At 39.3% G+C, this 15,450-nt stretch overlaps 1 protein-coding gene across 1 annotated transcript; it reads left to right on the forward strand.

The window, feature by feature from the left end:
• The first annotated feature begins 1,216 nt into the window (after positions 1 to 1,216).
• On the forward strand, positions 1,217 to 9,598 carry POLR2M (RNA polymerase II subunit M). Its single transcript, XM_012783043.2, has 4 exons — positions 1,217 to 1,472; positions 3,261 to 3,905; positions 5,974 to 6,178; positions 8,409 to 9,598. Exons 1-4 carry the CDS (start codon positions 1,360 to 1,362, stop codon positions 8,553 to 8,555), a joined length of 1,110 nt encoding a protein of 369 aa, XP_012638497.2. The 5' UTR covers positions 1,217 to 1,359; the 3' UTR covers positions 8,556 to 9,598.
• The last annotated feature ends 5,852 nt before the right edge of the window (positions 9,599 to 15,450 follow it).

The following is a 15,450-nucleotide window of genomic DNA, read 5'->3' on the forward strand; positions in this document are numbered from 1 at the left end:
TGAGCTCAAACCACCCACCCGCCTTGGCCTCCCAGGGTGCTAGGATTACAGGCTTGAGCCACCACACTCAGCCAAGAAAACTTCAATTTTCTATATTAAAAAATTGGAGTTGGGCGGTGTCGGAGATTATGCGGGCATTCAAACCTCCCTAGTGATATCTGTTGTGACTTTGCATGCTTTCTATTCTATTGTGATGCAGCTCTAGTAGCTGAACTCTAGGAAGGTAAAAACTGGGTCTGATGCTTATTACATTGCCTTCCCCTTCTCAACAGCCAGAAACAAATGTCTTTTCAACAATTTTATACATTTAGAAAGAGGTCTAAAGTGAAGAGAGGCATTTTCAAACTGATGTGATGGAAAAAACAGCTAGTTATTTGGATTTGAAACCTGGAGCTGTCGCTTATTGGTTTTGTGCCCTGAGAATACTTACCTCGGTTTTTGTGCTCATTTTTCTATAGACAAAAATGGAGAATTATAAAAGATAGGTTCTCAACCAGCTTGTACAGCACCTCCCACCCACCATCACCTCTCTTATGGGCCTTTGGAAATAAATTTTCTCTATGTGTGTGTGTGTGTGTGGGGGGGGTATTGAATTGCTACAATGACTTGGGAGTGTCATAGCAACCACTGGGCAGAAGCCAGAGATACCAGATGTCTTGCAATGTCAAGGTGCCACAAACGAGTAAAGTCCTGTTCCAAATGCCATAGAGCTCAAATAAGAACCACTGATGTTCTGTAACAACTTTGCAACTTTTAACATTCCAGGACTTCACTAAAGGGAGCTAGGAGGCACCACACATAGGCCAGGGTCTCCCAAATCCTATCCTGCATTCTCCCCTGCCCCACTAATGGCTAACTCATCCTCCAGGTTCCGACTTAAATTTCACTTCTCAGAGACACCTTCCCACGTGTCCATCCCAATCTTACTATTACATAGTTTTATTAATGTCTGTCCCCTCCACCACTTTGTAAACTCTGTAACAACAGAGGCCGTGTTAATTTACTAATATACGCTGTGTGGCTAGGTCACAGTGGCACTTTTTTGGTACAAATCGATGAACAGCCGACAAACAGGCCGGCCCGCGCGTCCCGCGACAGCGCGCCAAGCCGAGGCGCTGACGTCACGACGCGTAACTTCCGCCCCTCCGCGCTCCGCCGGACAGCCCCTTCTCGCGGCCGATGTTTGTTTCCGCCGTTTCAATAAAGCTCGATTCGGCTCGAAGAAGACCTGTTCTTCCGGGAAAATGGCGGCTCCCGCTCGCGGCTCCGAGTCGCCGCCGGCCGCGGATCCGGCGCTAGCGGCGGGGCCTGCGGAGGAAGCCGAGTGCCCGCCGCCTCGCCAGCCTCAGCCCCCTCAGAATGTCCTTGCTGCCCCGCGGCTCCGAGCCCCCAGCTCCCGAGGGGTTGGGGCAGCAGAGTTTGGCGAAGCTGCAGGAGATGTTGAAGCGCCAGGAGAGACTTTTGCGCAACGAGTAAGCTGGGGTCCCGCCGAGTCACCGCCCGGCTCCTTCGGTTCAGGCACCATGGGACGCTCCCCTCCCTTCCCCCCCTGTTCCCTCCCCTGGAAGGTGACCTTGCCTCAGTCAGATTCATTTCAGTCCTGCGGGATAGTGGACGGCCTGCGGCCGCAAAGCCTTGCCTCCTCCAGGCCGGGCACATACCGCCTGTGAGGAGGGCCGGCGAGGCTGCTTAGTGTCTCAGCCAGTCAGTAGCTCCTCGTTGGTTTTATTTACCCAGCTACTATGTCGATTTCATGAAGCGAGAGTTTATATTCTAAACGTTTTTATCCCCTTTCCCCGTCCCCCAACTCCCGTCCTAAAATAAATTGTCAACTTTATCTCTCGATCCATTCTTACTGGAGCTGTAGGAAATGGGAAGAGTGGGATATAAAGAGTGGTTTATTACGCCGAGAAAGTTCAACTGTCATTCAGCTGGCAGACTTAAGAGATTTTAGCGGGGGGGGGGGGATGTGATACAAGTGATTTTTTTTTTAAAAGGCAGCTTTCTTTAGCAGCTTGGTGCCGAAAGGAATAAAAGGTAGAAGACAGTAGGAGGCTATTTTCAGATAGGTTTCCAACTAGGGGGTTGTAAGAAAGTGAACTAGTAAGGTGACTGTGGAATTGGGAAAACTTCATCAAGCATGGAGTAATTTGAATACGTAGTTGGCAGAGAGATGGCCCAAGTTTCCAATCTTTATGGAGAACACTAACAAAAATAAGAAAATTGGGAGAGAGGAATAGATCCAAGATTGATTTTTATTTAGGGTGTGCTGAGTCGAGGGGACAGGCGGACAGACATTTGGTTAAATAAAATCTGAATACTTAGCCAGAAAAAAACGGTCATGAGGCTCAAGAGAGAGAAGAGAGGGCTGGGAAAATACAGGAATCTAAACTGCAGGGACATAGTAGTTGAAATTGTGGGAATGAATGTTGTGTCAGAAAGAATAGAGGACCTAAGATGTAACCTTTTCCTCTTCTTCATTTCTTATATAGCTGAAGAAAAGGTAATCAGAAAAGGAACTTCTGTCACCCAGCAAAAGGGACCAGTAATCACTTGGGGGCTCTCTAGTAGAGACAGGTGTTTTGACTTTGTGAGAGTGGGTTTTTAATCTATAGCAGAAAATTAACTCTTTGGTCTCATGACCCGTTTACACTCTTTAAGAATTATTGAACATCCCAAAGAGCTCTTGGTTTATGTGTGTGATATCTAGTGATATTTATTGATTTATCAGCAATATAACTGAGAAGTCTGTAAACACAAGGAATACTCAAGGACACATTTCCATTCCAGAGCAATGATGTCATCACACATCATTGAGCCTTTGGAAAACTCTACTGTACTACCCATGCTAGAAAATGAGAGAGAATTGGCTAATAATGTCTTAGTATCAGTATGAAAATAGTTTTGATCTTACTAATTTCTCCGCTCCCCCGGGTCTTGGAGATCATACTTTAAAAACTGCTGGTTTTTCAAAGTGTTTTGTGCAATTATTTGCTTAAAATACTTTTGCAGAAACTCTAATTCTAATTAGATGAGTCAAATGAGGTGAATATTCCCTATCCTTTCACATCTCCTTGTTTTTGGGTATTGGGATAATCACTGTCTTATTTGTTTTATTCTTGTTTCTGGGCAGTTAGAGCTCAGATTTGATTTAAAAATTAGCTTTTCTCCCTTTGAAGGTAATGATTTACATTTTAAGTGTTATATCTCAAGTTTTAAAACATGGCAATAATGTATACATGTCCTTTTCCATTTGACAGAAAATTCATTTGCAAATTGCCCGACAGAGGTAAAAAGATCTTAGACTCTATTGCCAAACTGAAAGCTGTCATTGCAGAATGTGAAGAGATGAGAGGAAAAAAACTGTTTCATCCTGTTAGTGTAGACTGTAAGCTAAGGCAAATAGCAGTTGCAGAAGTTGATGTGAACATGGGTAAGGCCCAGAATTCTGACCAGATACTTGATACTTCATCATCAGTTCCTGGCAGTTCCTCTGTAGATATCATCAAGTCATCTAAAACAACCTCACAAAAACAGGGACTTGTACATCCTACTAATAGAGGTGATGAAGAGACTCCAGCGGCTGAGTGTGCAGTGAACAAGTGCCCAGCTTCCAGAAACAGAGCCAGGCCACCTTCTTCATCTGAAGCTAACGAGTGTCTCCCTCAGCATTGTGTTTCAAGTCAAGGAGAAGATATCTCCAGCAGCTTTGACAGTCTGTTTATTGACAAGTTACAAAGGGTCACAATTGAAGACCAAGGTGAATGCCCCTCAGAAGAAAACACAAGTGCTGAGAACTTGACAGTTCTTTGTAGTGAGACTCAGAAGAAACCTCATTACATGGAAGTGCTAGAAATGCGAGCCAAAAACCCAGTGCCCCCACCACATAAGTTTAAAACCAATGTGTAAGTACCATCAAAAACAAGCCTATTATAGAAACATAATATTTGTTAAGCTCAAAATGTTAGGAGAATGCTTTAAGTTCAGTGGGCTTTGTGTGAGAAATACTTGTAGTTAGGGATGAACATGTGGAAACAGGGAGACCAGCCTGCCTGGAGTGAAAGATTCATGTTGAAAATGCTCCTTTAGTTTTGAAACCAAATCATTGAAAGGGTTTTTATTTTATTTTATTTTTTTATCAGAGAGAGAATCTTGCTCTGTTGCCCAGGCTGGAGTGTAGTGGTGTGATCATAGCTTACTGCAGCTTCGAACTCCTGGGCTCAAGCTCCCAAGTAGCTGGGAAAACAGGCACGTGACACCATGCCCAGCTAACTTTTAAATTTTTTGTGAAGACAGGGTCTCACCATGTTGACTAGGCTGGTCTTTTTTTTTTGAAACAGAGTCTCACTCTGTTGCCTGGGCTAGAGTGCAGTGGCGTCATCACAGTTCACTGCAACCTCAAACTTCTGGGCTCAAGCAATCCTGCTGCCTCAGCCTCCTGAGTAGCTGGGACTACAGGTGTTTGCCACTGTGCCCAGTTAATTTTTCTATTTTTTAAGTAGAGACGGAGTCTTGCTCTTGTTCAGGCTGGTCTTGAACTCCTGACCTCAAGCAATCTGCCTACCTCAGCCTCCCAGAGTGCTAGGATTACAGGCGTGAGCCACTGTGCCTGGCCTGAAAAGGTTTTAAATAGCAGATGGAAGAGTATTAAATTTCAGGGTGCTTAGCTAATATTTCTTAAGAAACACAGTTGGAGAGAACATTTATTGTGATTTGTTTTTCAGAACCCCTTGATTAGTCTGTAAACAAAGGGAAAAACAATTGCAGGAGCTGATAGACTTTCACAGAAAAAATATTTAGGTGCTTACTGTATATAACTCGCAGATGCTGTGTGTTATGTCTTTTGGACTGGGTAATGTTCTTTGGGCCTTTTCTGCTCTTTGGCCTTTTTCTGCATGTTCTTTTGGCTTCATATATTACCTGGATGCTGGAGGCCCCCCCCCCCCCCAGTAGCCTAGATCTTCCCAGAACTTTAGGTTTACAAGGCCAGTTAGCTATGAAACTTGATCATTTGGGTGCTCTGTGGCACTCAGTTTCATCATGTACAAGGTAGAACTCCTGTTTCTTCCCAAACTAATAGTCCCCTGTATTCCCTAATAGTGCTACCACCTCCTTGTTTTTTCCCCCAAGTTATCTTCCTTTTTCCTCATCCCCATATCTGCTTGCCATGAAGACCTATGTAATATATTTCCTTAATCTTTATCTCTGTAATCATTCTTCATCCTCTCTCCTGCCATAGTGAAGGCTCTTAACTCTCTCTTGGGCTGTAACTGTGGCTTCCTCCTGCCTCTGGTCTTAACTACCAGTCCCTCCTCTCTGCCACCAGTGTAAATTTGTAAGATGCAAATCTGAACCTCTTACATAGAGTAGAACTCTGCATTGCAGTGTGGGCCCAGCCTACTCCCTAGCTTGCTTTCTGGTTGCTTTTCTGTACTCTCCACCTTCTGTACTCCCTGTATGCTGTGGCTGTGTTGTCCCTCACCTCTCTGTGCTGCAGTGTCCTTCTCCCTTCATTTACATGGTGAGCACTTATTATTCCAAGACTGTTCAAATTTCGCTTCTTTGGAGCTTTTCTGGCAACCTTCCTGCCTCCCACTAGAACTGGCAATTTCTTTTATGATCCAGGGTATTGTGTTGAGATGTCATAGTACCTGTGGTATTATATTGCACTGAAACTACATGTTTATTTCCCTCTACTGGACAGTAAGCCCCTTTCAAATGTTCTTTGAATGAATAAATCAAAAATAGCTTAGTTTAAGTATAAAGATTGAAGAGGGATGGAAAAGTCAAAGAGCCTGTATATACATACCCCCGTTATCTGTTAGAAGCCTGAGTATTGATAAACTGTTTATTGTTACCTTTATAGAAGAATTAATTATTGAGGTTAAAGGCCTTTTGTGTGTGTGAATGTTTGAAATATGCCTATAAAAAGAAAATAGTCCGATCGCATAACACAAGTTTTCTCTCCTTCAGATTACCTTCTCGACAAAATGATTCATCTAGTCATTGTCAGAGGAGAGGGTCTCCTATTTCCTCAGAAGAGCGGCGGCGCAGGGATAAGCAGCATCTTGATGACATCACTGCAGCTCGGCTTCTACCGCTTCACCATATGCCCACACAGCTGCTCTCCATAGAAGAATCTTTGGCACTTCAGAAACAGCAGAAACAGAATTATGAGGTATTTAGAGTGTTAATTTTTTCTTGTCTGTATGTTGGATGCTGCTTACATGAGTCAGAATTTACTCCAGGTAGTTCCAGGAGGACGGGATTTAATAGAAGGAATTAAGTGCTAGAGAAATGGTTAGCTAATGCCATTAGCTCTCAGATATGTGCCACTAATTTTCAGAGAGTCACCAAGTGGCTGGAACTGGGGGAAACAGCTGGAGATGATCACAGCTACCTGCAACATCAAAGTGGTGATTTTGCAGGAAACTTGAGGAGACTACTGTAGAATTTCACTTCTTAAAACTCATGAATCTGCGTGCTTCTGTTAGGATAGCAATAGAATCATTTTTATTTCTTCCACCTTGTAAAACCCATGTGACAGCTTCTTGGTAGCGGAATCTAACCCAGAGCCCTGCTAAGAAAATGGGGGAAATACGGTTCCCAGGTTTCCATCTTCCGTAATATAGGGGAGGGCATAGAGTGGGTGGGAGGACAGTGTTGTGTTGCCAACAGACAGTGGGACGCCAGGCTTCAAAGCATAGTCTGCAGGCCCATGTGAAGAGAAGAATCTGCCACTTCTGGTAACTTAATCAATTTTAAAAAGCACTTTCTCCAGAAATCCAAGTGTTTTACATAGAAATTTAAATATGTATGTTGAGAGTTTGTGTACAGAATAATAGGATGGGTGAAAATAAGTATAAGGATCATAGGGGGAATAGAAAGGGTTAGATAACACTTAGTAATAATTTGAGCCTTCAGGAGAACAGCACCCTGTCTTACTTTCTAGATATTGCTTACTAGATTGTAGTGGGTACTATTCACCAACTAGTATAAAACTAGACTGTTAATCTGCCTTGACTTTTCATAAAAGTGCAGTTGGCATGGATTGGTATTTTCAAGGCATTCATTTTTTAAAAGCTGTTTTTCTTCCTCTCAGGACATTAAAATTACTACCTAGCTATGACTATAGCATTGAGAAGTGTTTTCTAAATTGTCTTTGGGATCTTACATGCCTATCCTAAGAAAATTTTAGGTTGAATTAAACCCTTCAGCTTAAAATTGGTTTTCTTGGCAAAGTAGTAGTTCCCACTTATACCTACCCCTAATATTCATGCCCTGAGTGGAAGGATATCAAGAAGTTCAAGTGAGGGTGGGCATGGTGGCTCACGCCTGTAATCCTAGCACTCTGGGAGGCCGAGGTGGGCAGATTGCTCGAGGTCAGGAGTTCAAAACCAGCCTGAGCAAGAGCGAGACCCCGTCTCTACTATAAATAGAAAGAAAATTAATTGGCCAACTAATATATATAGGAAAAATTAGCCGGGCATGGTGGCGCATGCCTGTAGTCCCAGCTACTCGGGAGGCTGAGGCCGAAGGATCACTTGAGCCCAGGAGTTTGAGGTTGCTGTGAGCTAGGCTGACGCCACGGCACTCACTCTAGCCTGGACAACAAAGCGAGACTATGTCTCAAAAAAAAAGAAGTTCAAGTGAAACACGAAAAAATCAGGGGAATCAGGAATGAGCATTGCCACCTGCTATCAGTAGGTGGTTAAGTCATTGGGTGTACATAAGCATTGATGTGTCTGAAATTTACTTGGACTTTTTCTTGGATACCAATTTCTGTGGGACTTTATTTGGAGAGGAATAGGCAGCTTTTTAGTGTTAATTTCTTGATTTTCATTGTGCCATTGAAATATAACTCTCAAACCTAGAAATCATGATTTAATTTAAGAAGGTTCAGTCAATTAGAAAAATCAATACAGCATTAGTGATTTTTGACATTTGATAGGTCAGATTTGTGTGTGTGTGTGTGTACACAAAGGCTGTCTGGAAAGTATCCAGCCATTGTTAATATAACAAGAACATATTGCATGGCTACTTTCTGGACAGCCTTTGTACACATGCATGTGCCCACATACTTATTGTGTCTGTGTTTATAGCTGTTGTAGTGCTAAGCTGATAACTCAACGTCTTGTACAGAGGTAGGATATTTCAGTGCAATCTCATTTGTTAATGGAAGTTGATAACTACAACTGTAGCAGGTTTGTTGCTCTCAGAAGCATTGCCCTGTTGTACCTGTGGTAGGCAGGGCAAAACCATCAGGCTTGTATTACCAGAAAGAGCACTAAATGGCTAAGTGGGGTTATGCCCCTCTATTTCTGATTCTGTTTGAAAAACTTTCCATTGAAAAATTGTAAGGAAGAGATGTGAATGTGTAACTTCTTGCTTTGCTCTTTGTTTTAAAGGAGATGCAAGCGAAGCTTGCAGCGCAAAAATTAGCTGAAAGATTGAATATTAAAATGCAGAGTTACAATCCGGAAGGGGAGTCTTCAGGGAAATACCGAGAAGTAAGGGATGAAGATGATGGTCAGTCCTCTGATGATGAATTCTGAAGATGGGCGTTGGAATATCTCCTAAGTCACCAATTCTTGAAGTGTCATTATCTTACATCAGCCTTTCCAACAAGTATCAAGATCAGTGTCAGACATTGTTGAGGGAAAGAATTTTATAAAGTTACACAAAGGTAGCATTTAAAAAGCCCAGTTTGTTGACTTTCAGAAGACTTTCACATGTTTGAAAAGTTTAATATTTGAATATTGTGTTTAACCACATTGTATTAAAGTTTTGCAGTATGTTGTGTTGGTCTGATATTTTAGCATATAGTAGAACATACGTTTTTCCTTTAAGCCAAATGAAAGCAGATAACTTTGCTTTTTCCTTATTCTTACCTCTATCAAATAGCATTTATTACATATCTTTCAGTGAAATACTTAGTTGTCCCAGGCACTTAAAATGAAGTAGTAACAAATAGTTCCCTCCTGTTTTTCAGTAATGACGGGAACAGTCTAAAGAACTGTATGCATGTTTGCATGCCATGGAGTATTGGGATATTGGATGTGAAATACCTAGGAGGACAATCATAGAAAATGCTTAAATGTTTGTCTCCTTTTTCTGTCTTCCCTTAGGAAGAATGTTCTCTCTCTCCTGATCAGGAATAAGGAGTATTTTGAGTATATCTGGAGGGTGGAGGGTCTTTCTAGATAAACAGATTTGCCTGGATTGGAATGAGGTATAGGAAAAGTCCAAGCTAACTGAGCTAGGTGAAAGGAGTACCTGTTCTTGTGCTTCACCTGACTTGAGTTCATTGCTCTCACAGATGATAAGTTCATGTATGGGACATTAGTGTTTGGTGAGGAAACCAATTTTTTTTTTAATTTCAATTGAATTGTAAGTACATTGCTTACCCCCACCAAAAGAGGCATATATAGGCTGCAGAAACCTCAATCTCATATATACATGTTCATGTAATTTTAAAGGATTATATAATTGTCTGCAGAGAAATTAACACTTTATGTTATCAAAAAATTCTATGTCTAATGTGTTGGAGTCTTTAAAAGTGTTGAAAGGAAAAATAAAATATTAGATCAACTTCAAATGCTGATGGTGATGTTTTACTGGTGCTTAATTTAACTTTTTTCTTTGAAAGATACTATTCATACTCTTTGAAAGATACTGTTCATACTGTTCATATATGAAATCTGACTAAAAATACATGTAGGTCAGATGCATGTGTGATAGGAGGGGCTCTGTTCTATGTCACATGCTTCTAGGCGTAGTAACTGCTTCTCACCTTTCTCTCCCCAAAAACAAATGTGAAAAGTATACTGAGCTAGCAATGTCATTATTTTTCGTTTTGAAAACCACTAGGAAATGATTTCACAACATAAAGAGATTTGATATTCTTTCTCTATAGCAGCGGTCCTCAACCTCTTTTGTACCAGGGACCAATTTCATGGAAGAAAATTTTTTCCACAGACTTAGGTGGGGGTGGAGGTGTGTTTTGGGGATGATTCAAGCGTATTATATTTATTGTATATTTTATTATTATATTGTAATATATAATGAAATAATTAGACAACTCACCATAATGCAGAATCACTGAGAGTCCTGCTTATTTTCCTGCAACTAGATGGTCCCATCTGGGGGGGATGGGAGACAGTGACTGATCTGACAAGAGGCGGAGCTCAGCCCGTGCTGCAAGTGAGTGATGGGAAGTGGCTGCAAATACAGATGAAGCTTTGCAGCTTGGTTCCTAACAGGTCCCGGACCGGTACTGGTCCACGGCTTAGGGATTCAGGACCACAGCTCTATAGAATGAAATGACGTGTTATTTCTGGAAAGCTGAATAACATGGAAATCTTCACAACACAGTTCACTGTTATCCTCCCACCTAGGACACTATGAACGTTTGGGTGTTAAGTTTTACTTATTTTTCTATGCATAGCTATACATTTATATTTAAAAAAATGCAATCATACATTGTTTCATAATCTTCTCTATACATTGTAAACATTTTCCCACATTTATATTTTTCTTTTTAGATAACTGCAGAATATTCCACTTCCTGGGTGTACTATAACCTTAAGATCAATTTCCTATTGTTTAATAATTTGATTGTTCTAATGTAATCTGTAAACAGTGATGCAGTCAACCTCTTGAAAATAATCACATCTGTACAAAATGACTGATTTCTAGAAGATGCCTTTCTAGAAGTTAAATTGCTAGGTGAAAGGGTATGTACGTTTTTGAGAATCTTTTTTTTTTTTTTTTTTTAAGGGACATTCAGATTTGTATTTTTTTTTTCTTTTTTCTTTTTTTTTTTTTTTTAGAGAATCTTAATGTGTAACATTCACTGAAGAAATTATGTCCATCTACATTCCCACTAGCAATATATCAAACTCTTCAGAATTGAAAAGTACCACTTAAAATCTTTGCAGATTGAATAATTGCTGAAAAGGGCTACATTTAAAAGTATGTGGGCCGGGCGCGGTGGCTCACGCCTGTAATCCTAGCTCTCTGGGAGGCCGAGGCGGGCGGATTGCTCGAGGTCAGGAGTTCGAAACCAGCCTGAGCAAGAGCGAGACCCCGTCTCTACTATAAATAGAAAGAAATTAATTGGCCAACTAATATATATAGAAAAAATTAGCCGGGCATGGTGGCACATGCCTGTAGTCCCAGCCACTTGGGAGGCTGAGGCAGAAGGATTGCTTGAGCCCAGGAGTTTGAGGTTGCTGTGAGCTAGGCTGATGCCACGGCACTCATTCTAGCCTAGGCAACAAAGCGAGACTCTGTCTCAAAAAAAAAAAAAAAAATAAAAGTATGTGTATTGTTTTGATTACTTAGTGAAAGTTGAGTATTTTTTCATGTTCATTGGCTATTTTATATTCTTTTGAGAATTACTCCTTCGTATTTTTTCTGCTACTCTCTTGGAGCACTTGCTCTTTTTCTTGGTTTGTAAGTTCTTTATGAATTAAGTGTCCATCCTTTGTCATGTATTATAACCATTTTTTTAGTGTGTTATTTGCCTTTTAGTATAGTTTATTGCATTTCAATGTGGAAGTTTCTCCCCTCCCCTCCCCTTCCCTTTCTTTCCTTTCTTTCCCTTTGTATGTGTGCTTTTCCTAACCCAAGAATGGATAAATATTCTTATTTTCTTCTATTTTTTTATTTCACTTTTTACACTTTAATTCAAAAGGAATTTTGTTTATATACATTAACTCATTTAATCTACACAACTTTGGAGTAAAAAGGAAAATTTTAGTGTATCTCAAATTTATTTGGGGATATTGTGTGAGATAGAAGTTTGATTTTAATTTTTGCAAAGAATTTATCAATTGTTTCAGTATCCTAAATCACTATTTGCCCTCTGTAATGCTATTTTTATAGAATATTAAATTCCTACATATCTTTTGTGTCTTGGGCCTTTTTCTGGGCCTTCTAATTTTTCCCATACAATCGATAATTATGGCCTTAATTGATGTTAATATTCAGTAGTATAAGACCTCATTTTTTAATTTTAGCTTTTATGAAATATAACCTACAGAAAAGTACAAAAGCAAATATGCAGTTTGATGGATAAAGCAACAGCTATGTAATCACAAACCAGATGCAGAGAAGCTACAGCCAGCGCTGTGGAATCTCCCTGTGTGTTCCCTTTTGACACCCTCTCTATCCCCCAGAAGTAACTATCCTTTAAAATCCTTTATGCTTTTTAAGTAACCTTTATGGTAATTCTCCCCCCACTTAAAAACAAAATTAATTTACCAGTAATATATGAAACAATATTAATTTTGCTCACTTTTGGCTTATATAAAAATAGAATCATACTGTATGTTGTATCTGGTGTCTTTCACTCAACATTTCTTATAAGATTCATATCATTGGTGGGTATGGCTTATTCATTTTCATTGCTGTATAGCATGCCATTTCATTAATACCACTATTCTAGTGGAATGAATAGTGACCACTGTGGTGGTCACTATGTTGATATTTTAGTTTTTGGCTATTATAATCAATGCTGCATTGAGCATCTTTGCTCACATAAGACAATTTCTGTAGGATATATACCTAGGAGTGGAATTGTGGGTTATAAGATATGCATATCTAAGTAACATTTTATATTCCTACCACCACTTCTAGCATATGAGAGTTCCAGTTGGCCAACGTTTGACTTTAATTTTAGCCAACATGATGTTCATAAAGGAGAAATATATTTTGGTTTTATTTTGCATTTCCCTAATTAGGAATGGCATATGAACATCTTCATGTTTTTTGGCCACTGGATTTCTTCATTTGAAAAGTGCCTATTGGAGTTCTTTTGTTTATTTTTCTGTTGTGTTGTATCAGCTGTCTTTTTTTCTCATTGATTTGTAGAATATATTCTACATACTAATGTTTGCCATTCAGTCAAAGAATTTGGTATCTGGTATATTTGTTGTAAATATCCTCTCCCTTTCCGGGGATTACTTTTCAATCTCTTTGTGATGTATTGGTAAAAAACAAATTCTTAATTTTAATGGCAAATCTGTCAACCTTTTATGTTTAGTGTCTTTTATGTCTTGTTTTAGGGAATCTTTTCCTATCTTGAAGTCATGAAGATATTCTCTTATTTCTTAAAATCTTTACAGTTAAAAATTAGTTTATAATTTTCCTTTCACATTTAGGTCTTTGATTCTACCTTGAAGATATTCACGTATCCATCAGAGAGGAGTCCTCCTGGGAAGACACTTGTCCTGGCATTATCTCAAAGATGGTCCTTCCCAGCTGCTCTTTGGTGCACTTCTGCATGTAGCAAACATCTATGTCTATTACTTTCTGAGTTCTTTCTTCAATTCCATTAACCCATTAGTGCTAATATTATACTGCCTTATTCGTGGTACCTTTAAGATAAGGCTGGAGCAAAGCCTGTCATCTTATTCTTCAAAGTGGCTTGGATATTTTTTGGCTTTTGCATTTTCTTATAAATTTTAGAATCAGTTTATCACATTCCACACACACATAAAATCCTTGGTAATGCAAATCCTCATTCACTTTCAAAAATGTTTGATATTCTGTCATTAGTGAACTTTATTCCTAATAATCTATATTTTTTGAAACCTAGGGGATTTGGAATCTTGCCATTTACTAAAGTACACTGAATGTTCTATGAAGATTTTTCGAGTTAAATAGAAGATTCAGTATGCTGTTTTAGTGTGAATACCTAAAGTATTGTGTACTTTTTATTGAAAAGATACAAGGAAGAGAAAGGATCTTTAAAAAGTCAAATTTAGGTTTAAAACAGGAAAATGGAGTGAATCTGTAGGAGTCATGAACTCTTACCTTCAATTTGCAAGTGACTGTCAAGAGAAGGAAGTTAGCGCTAAAGCTTGGGGCTTAACCTGAACCGTGGAACACGTTATGAGGATTAATCTCATTTTATAACAGTCGTCTATAAGAGTAATAATTTTTCATTTTCATAGGACTTGTCTCCAGTCTACACTGCATTCTCTGAGGAGTCAGGAGGATTGTCGTGAGCTGTTGTGGAAGGTGGATAATTTGTGGGATTATCTATCTTTCTTGCAACTGGGATGTTGAAAGGATTTGCTCAAGGTCACTCAGGCAGCCAAGGAAAGAACTGAGCACTCAAGATTTTAGGCCCAGGACTGATGGCCTTGCAGGTGAACATCACACATCAAGATTGCATTCAGACTTTAAAAAGTGCTAATGCTAGGCAAGAGCTCAGGTTACTATGAGGGTATTTGTCATGTGTCTATGACATACTATAAGAGACTTTTTTCATCTGATGATTTTTGTATTTGGAACGTTTTATTTTTAATCTATTTAGGACTGTATGGTCATTTTAACCACTGCTGGAATCTTCACTCTTCCCTCCTTACTTGATAGTTGGCTACATAAAACTTTCCAAAAGAGATGTGAGGAAGTCAGGTACCAGGCTTTACCGAGAGAACCAGGTAAATTTGACAGTTTGCCCTTTCCAGGTTTAATGACATAGTTTGTAACACTAAAAGAAAGTAAAGTTGTTAGGAAAAAAAAAGATTCTTTCAACAGCAAAAGTTTAGAGTGCCTGTGCTAAAAAAATAAAAGGATTATATATACAGCTTTTATGGGGTGCCTATACAGTCATTTACAAAATATGGCAAATCACATTATTGGCTAGCTGCTTGACCAGAAGAGAGAAAGGGGAGAAACTTTTAAAGCTATTATTTTAATTTCTGGCTAAAGTGAGGAAGCTTTGATATGGGGCTGATGAAATAAACCTAGTGTTGGATAATACTGAACTAGAGCCAGACCACAAATCAGACATGATTCTGAAAGCACAGCATAAAAGCCTGAACAATTAAATATGATCTATTACTTCCCAGATGATTTTAGAAAAACTTGGAATAAAGAAAAAAGGGCAAAAAGGAGGGTAAGCCACTGGAATAGCATTAGATTATTAGATTTAGGATTTAAATGCCACCATTTCCTTTGAATCCAGGGGGAAGTTATGTACTCTCATGACTATTAAGTCTGTAAGATGAGGTCACTGACCCCTTATCTAATGTACGGGGTATGTTTTAAGAGAACAAAATTTCAAAGTGTGGTCTTTATAGAGCACTTTGAGGTCCAAAAGATTCTATATGAAAACCTTATTGTAATGATGGTAGCAATTATGATTAAAGTAGTTTAGGAGGTACCCTTTGCCATATGAAGTAAAATGTTTTTAAAATCACCACCATATGAAACTTTTAATTTAGTGTTAAAATTAACTGAGAACAATAGGGACTCCCTAAAAAGGCTATTTTGACAAGGGGAAATTAGGACATTGAGCTAAGGAGAGACCCAGCTTCATATGGAAAAATTTCACATTATTAAGGGAAAAGAATGAGAGTTGTAAATCAAGGCCTTATTTAGAGCATACAGAAAGACTCCTTAAAAGATGGAGACTTAGCTAGGTGCTTGTAAATT

The sequence above is a fragment of the Microcebus murinus genome, chromosome 6 (genome assembly GCF_040939455.1).
Source record: "Microcebus murinus isolate Inina chromosome 6, M.murinus_Inina_mat1.0, whole genome shotgun sequence".
Taxonomy (NCBI): domain Eukaryota; kingdom Metazoa; phylum Chordata; class Mammalia; order Primates; family Cheirogaleidae; genus Microcebus; species Microcebus murinus.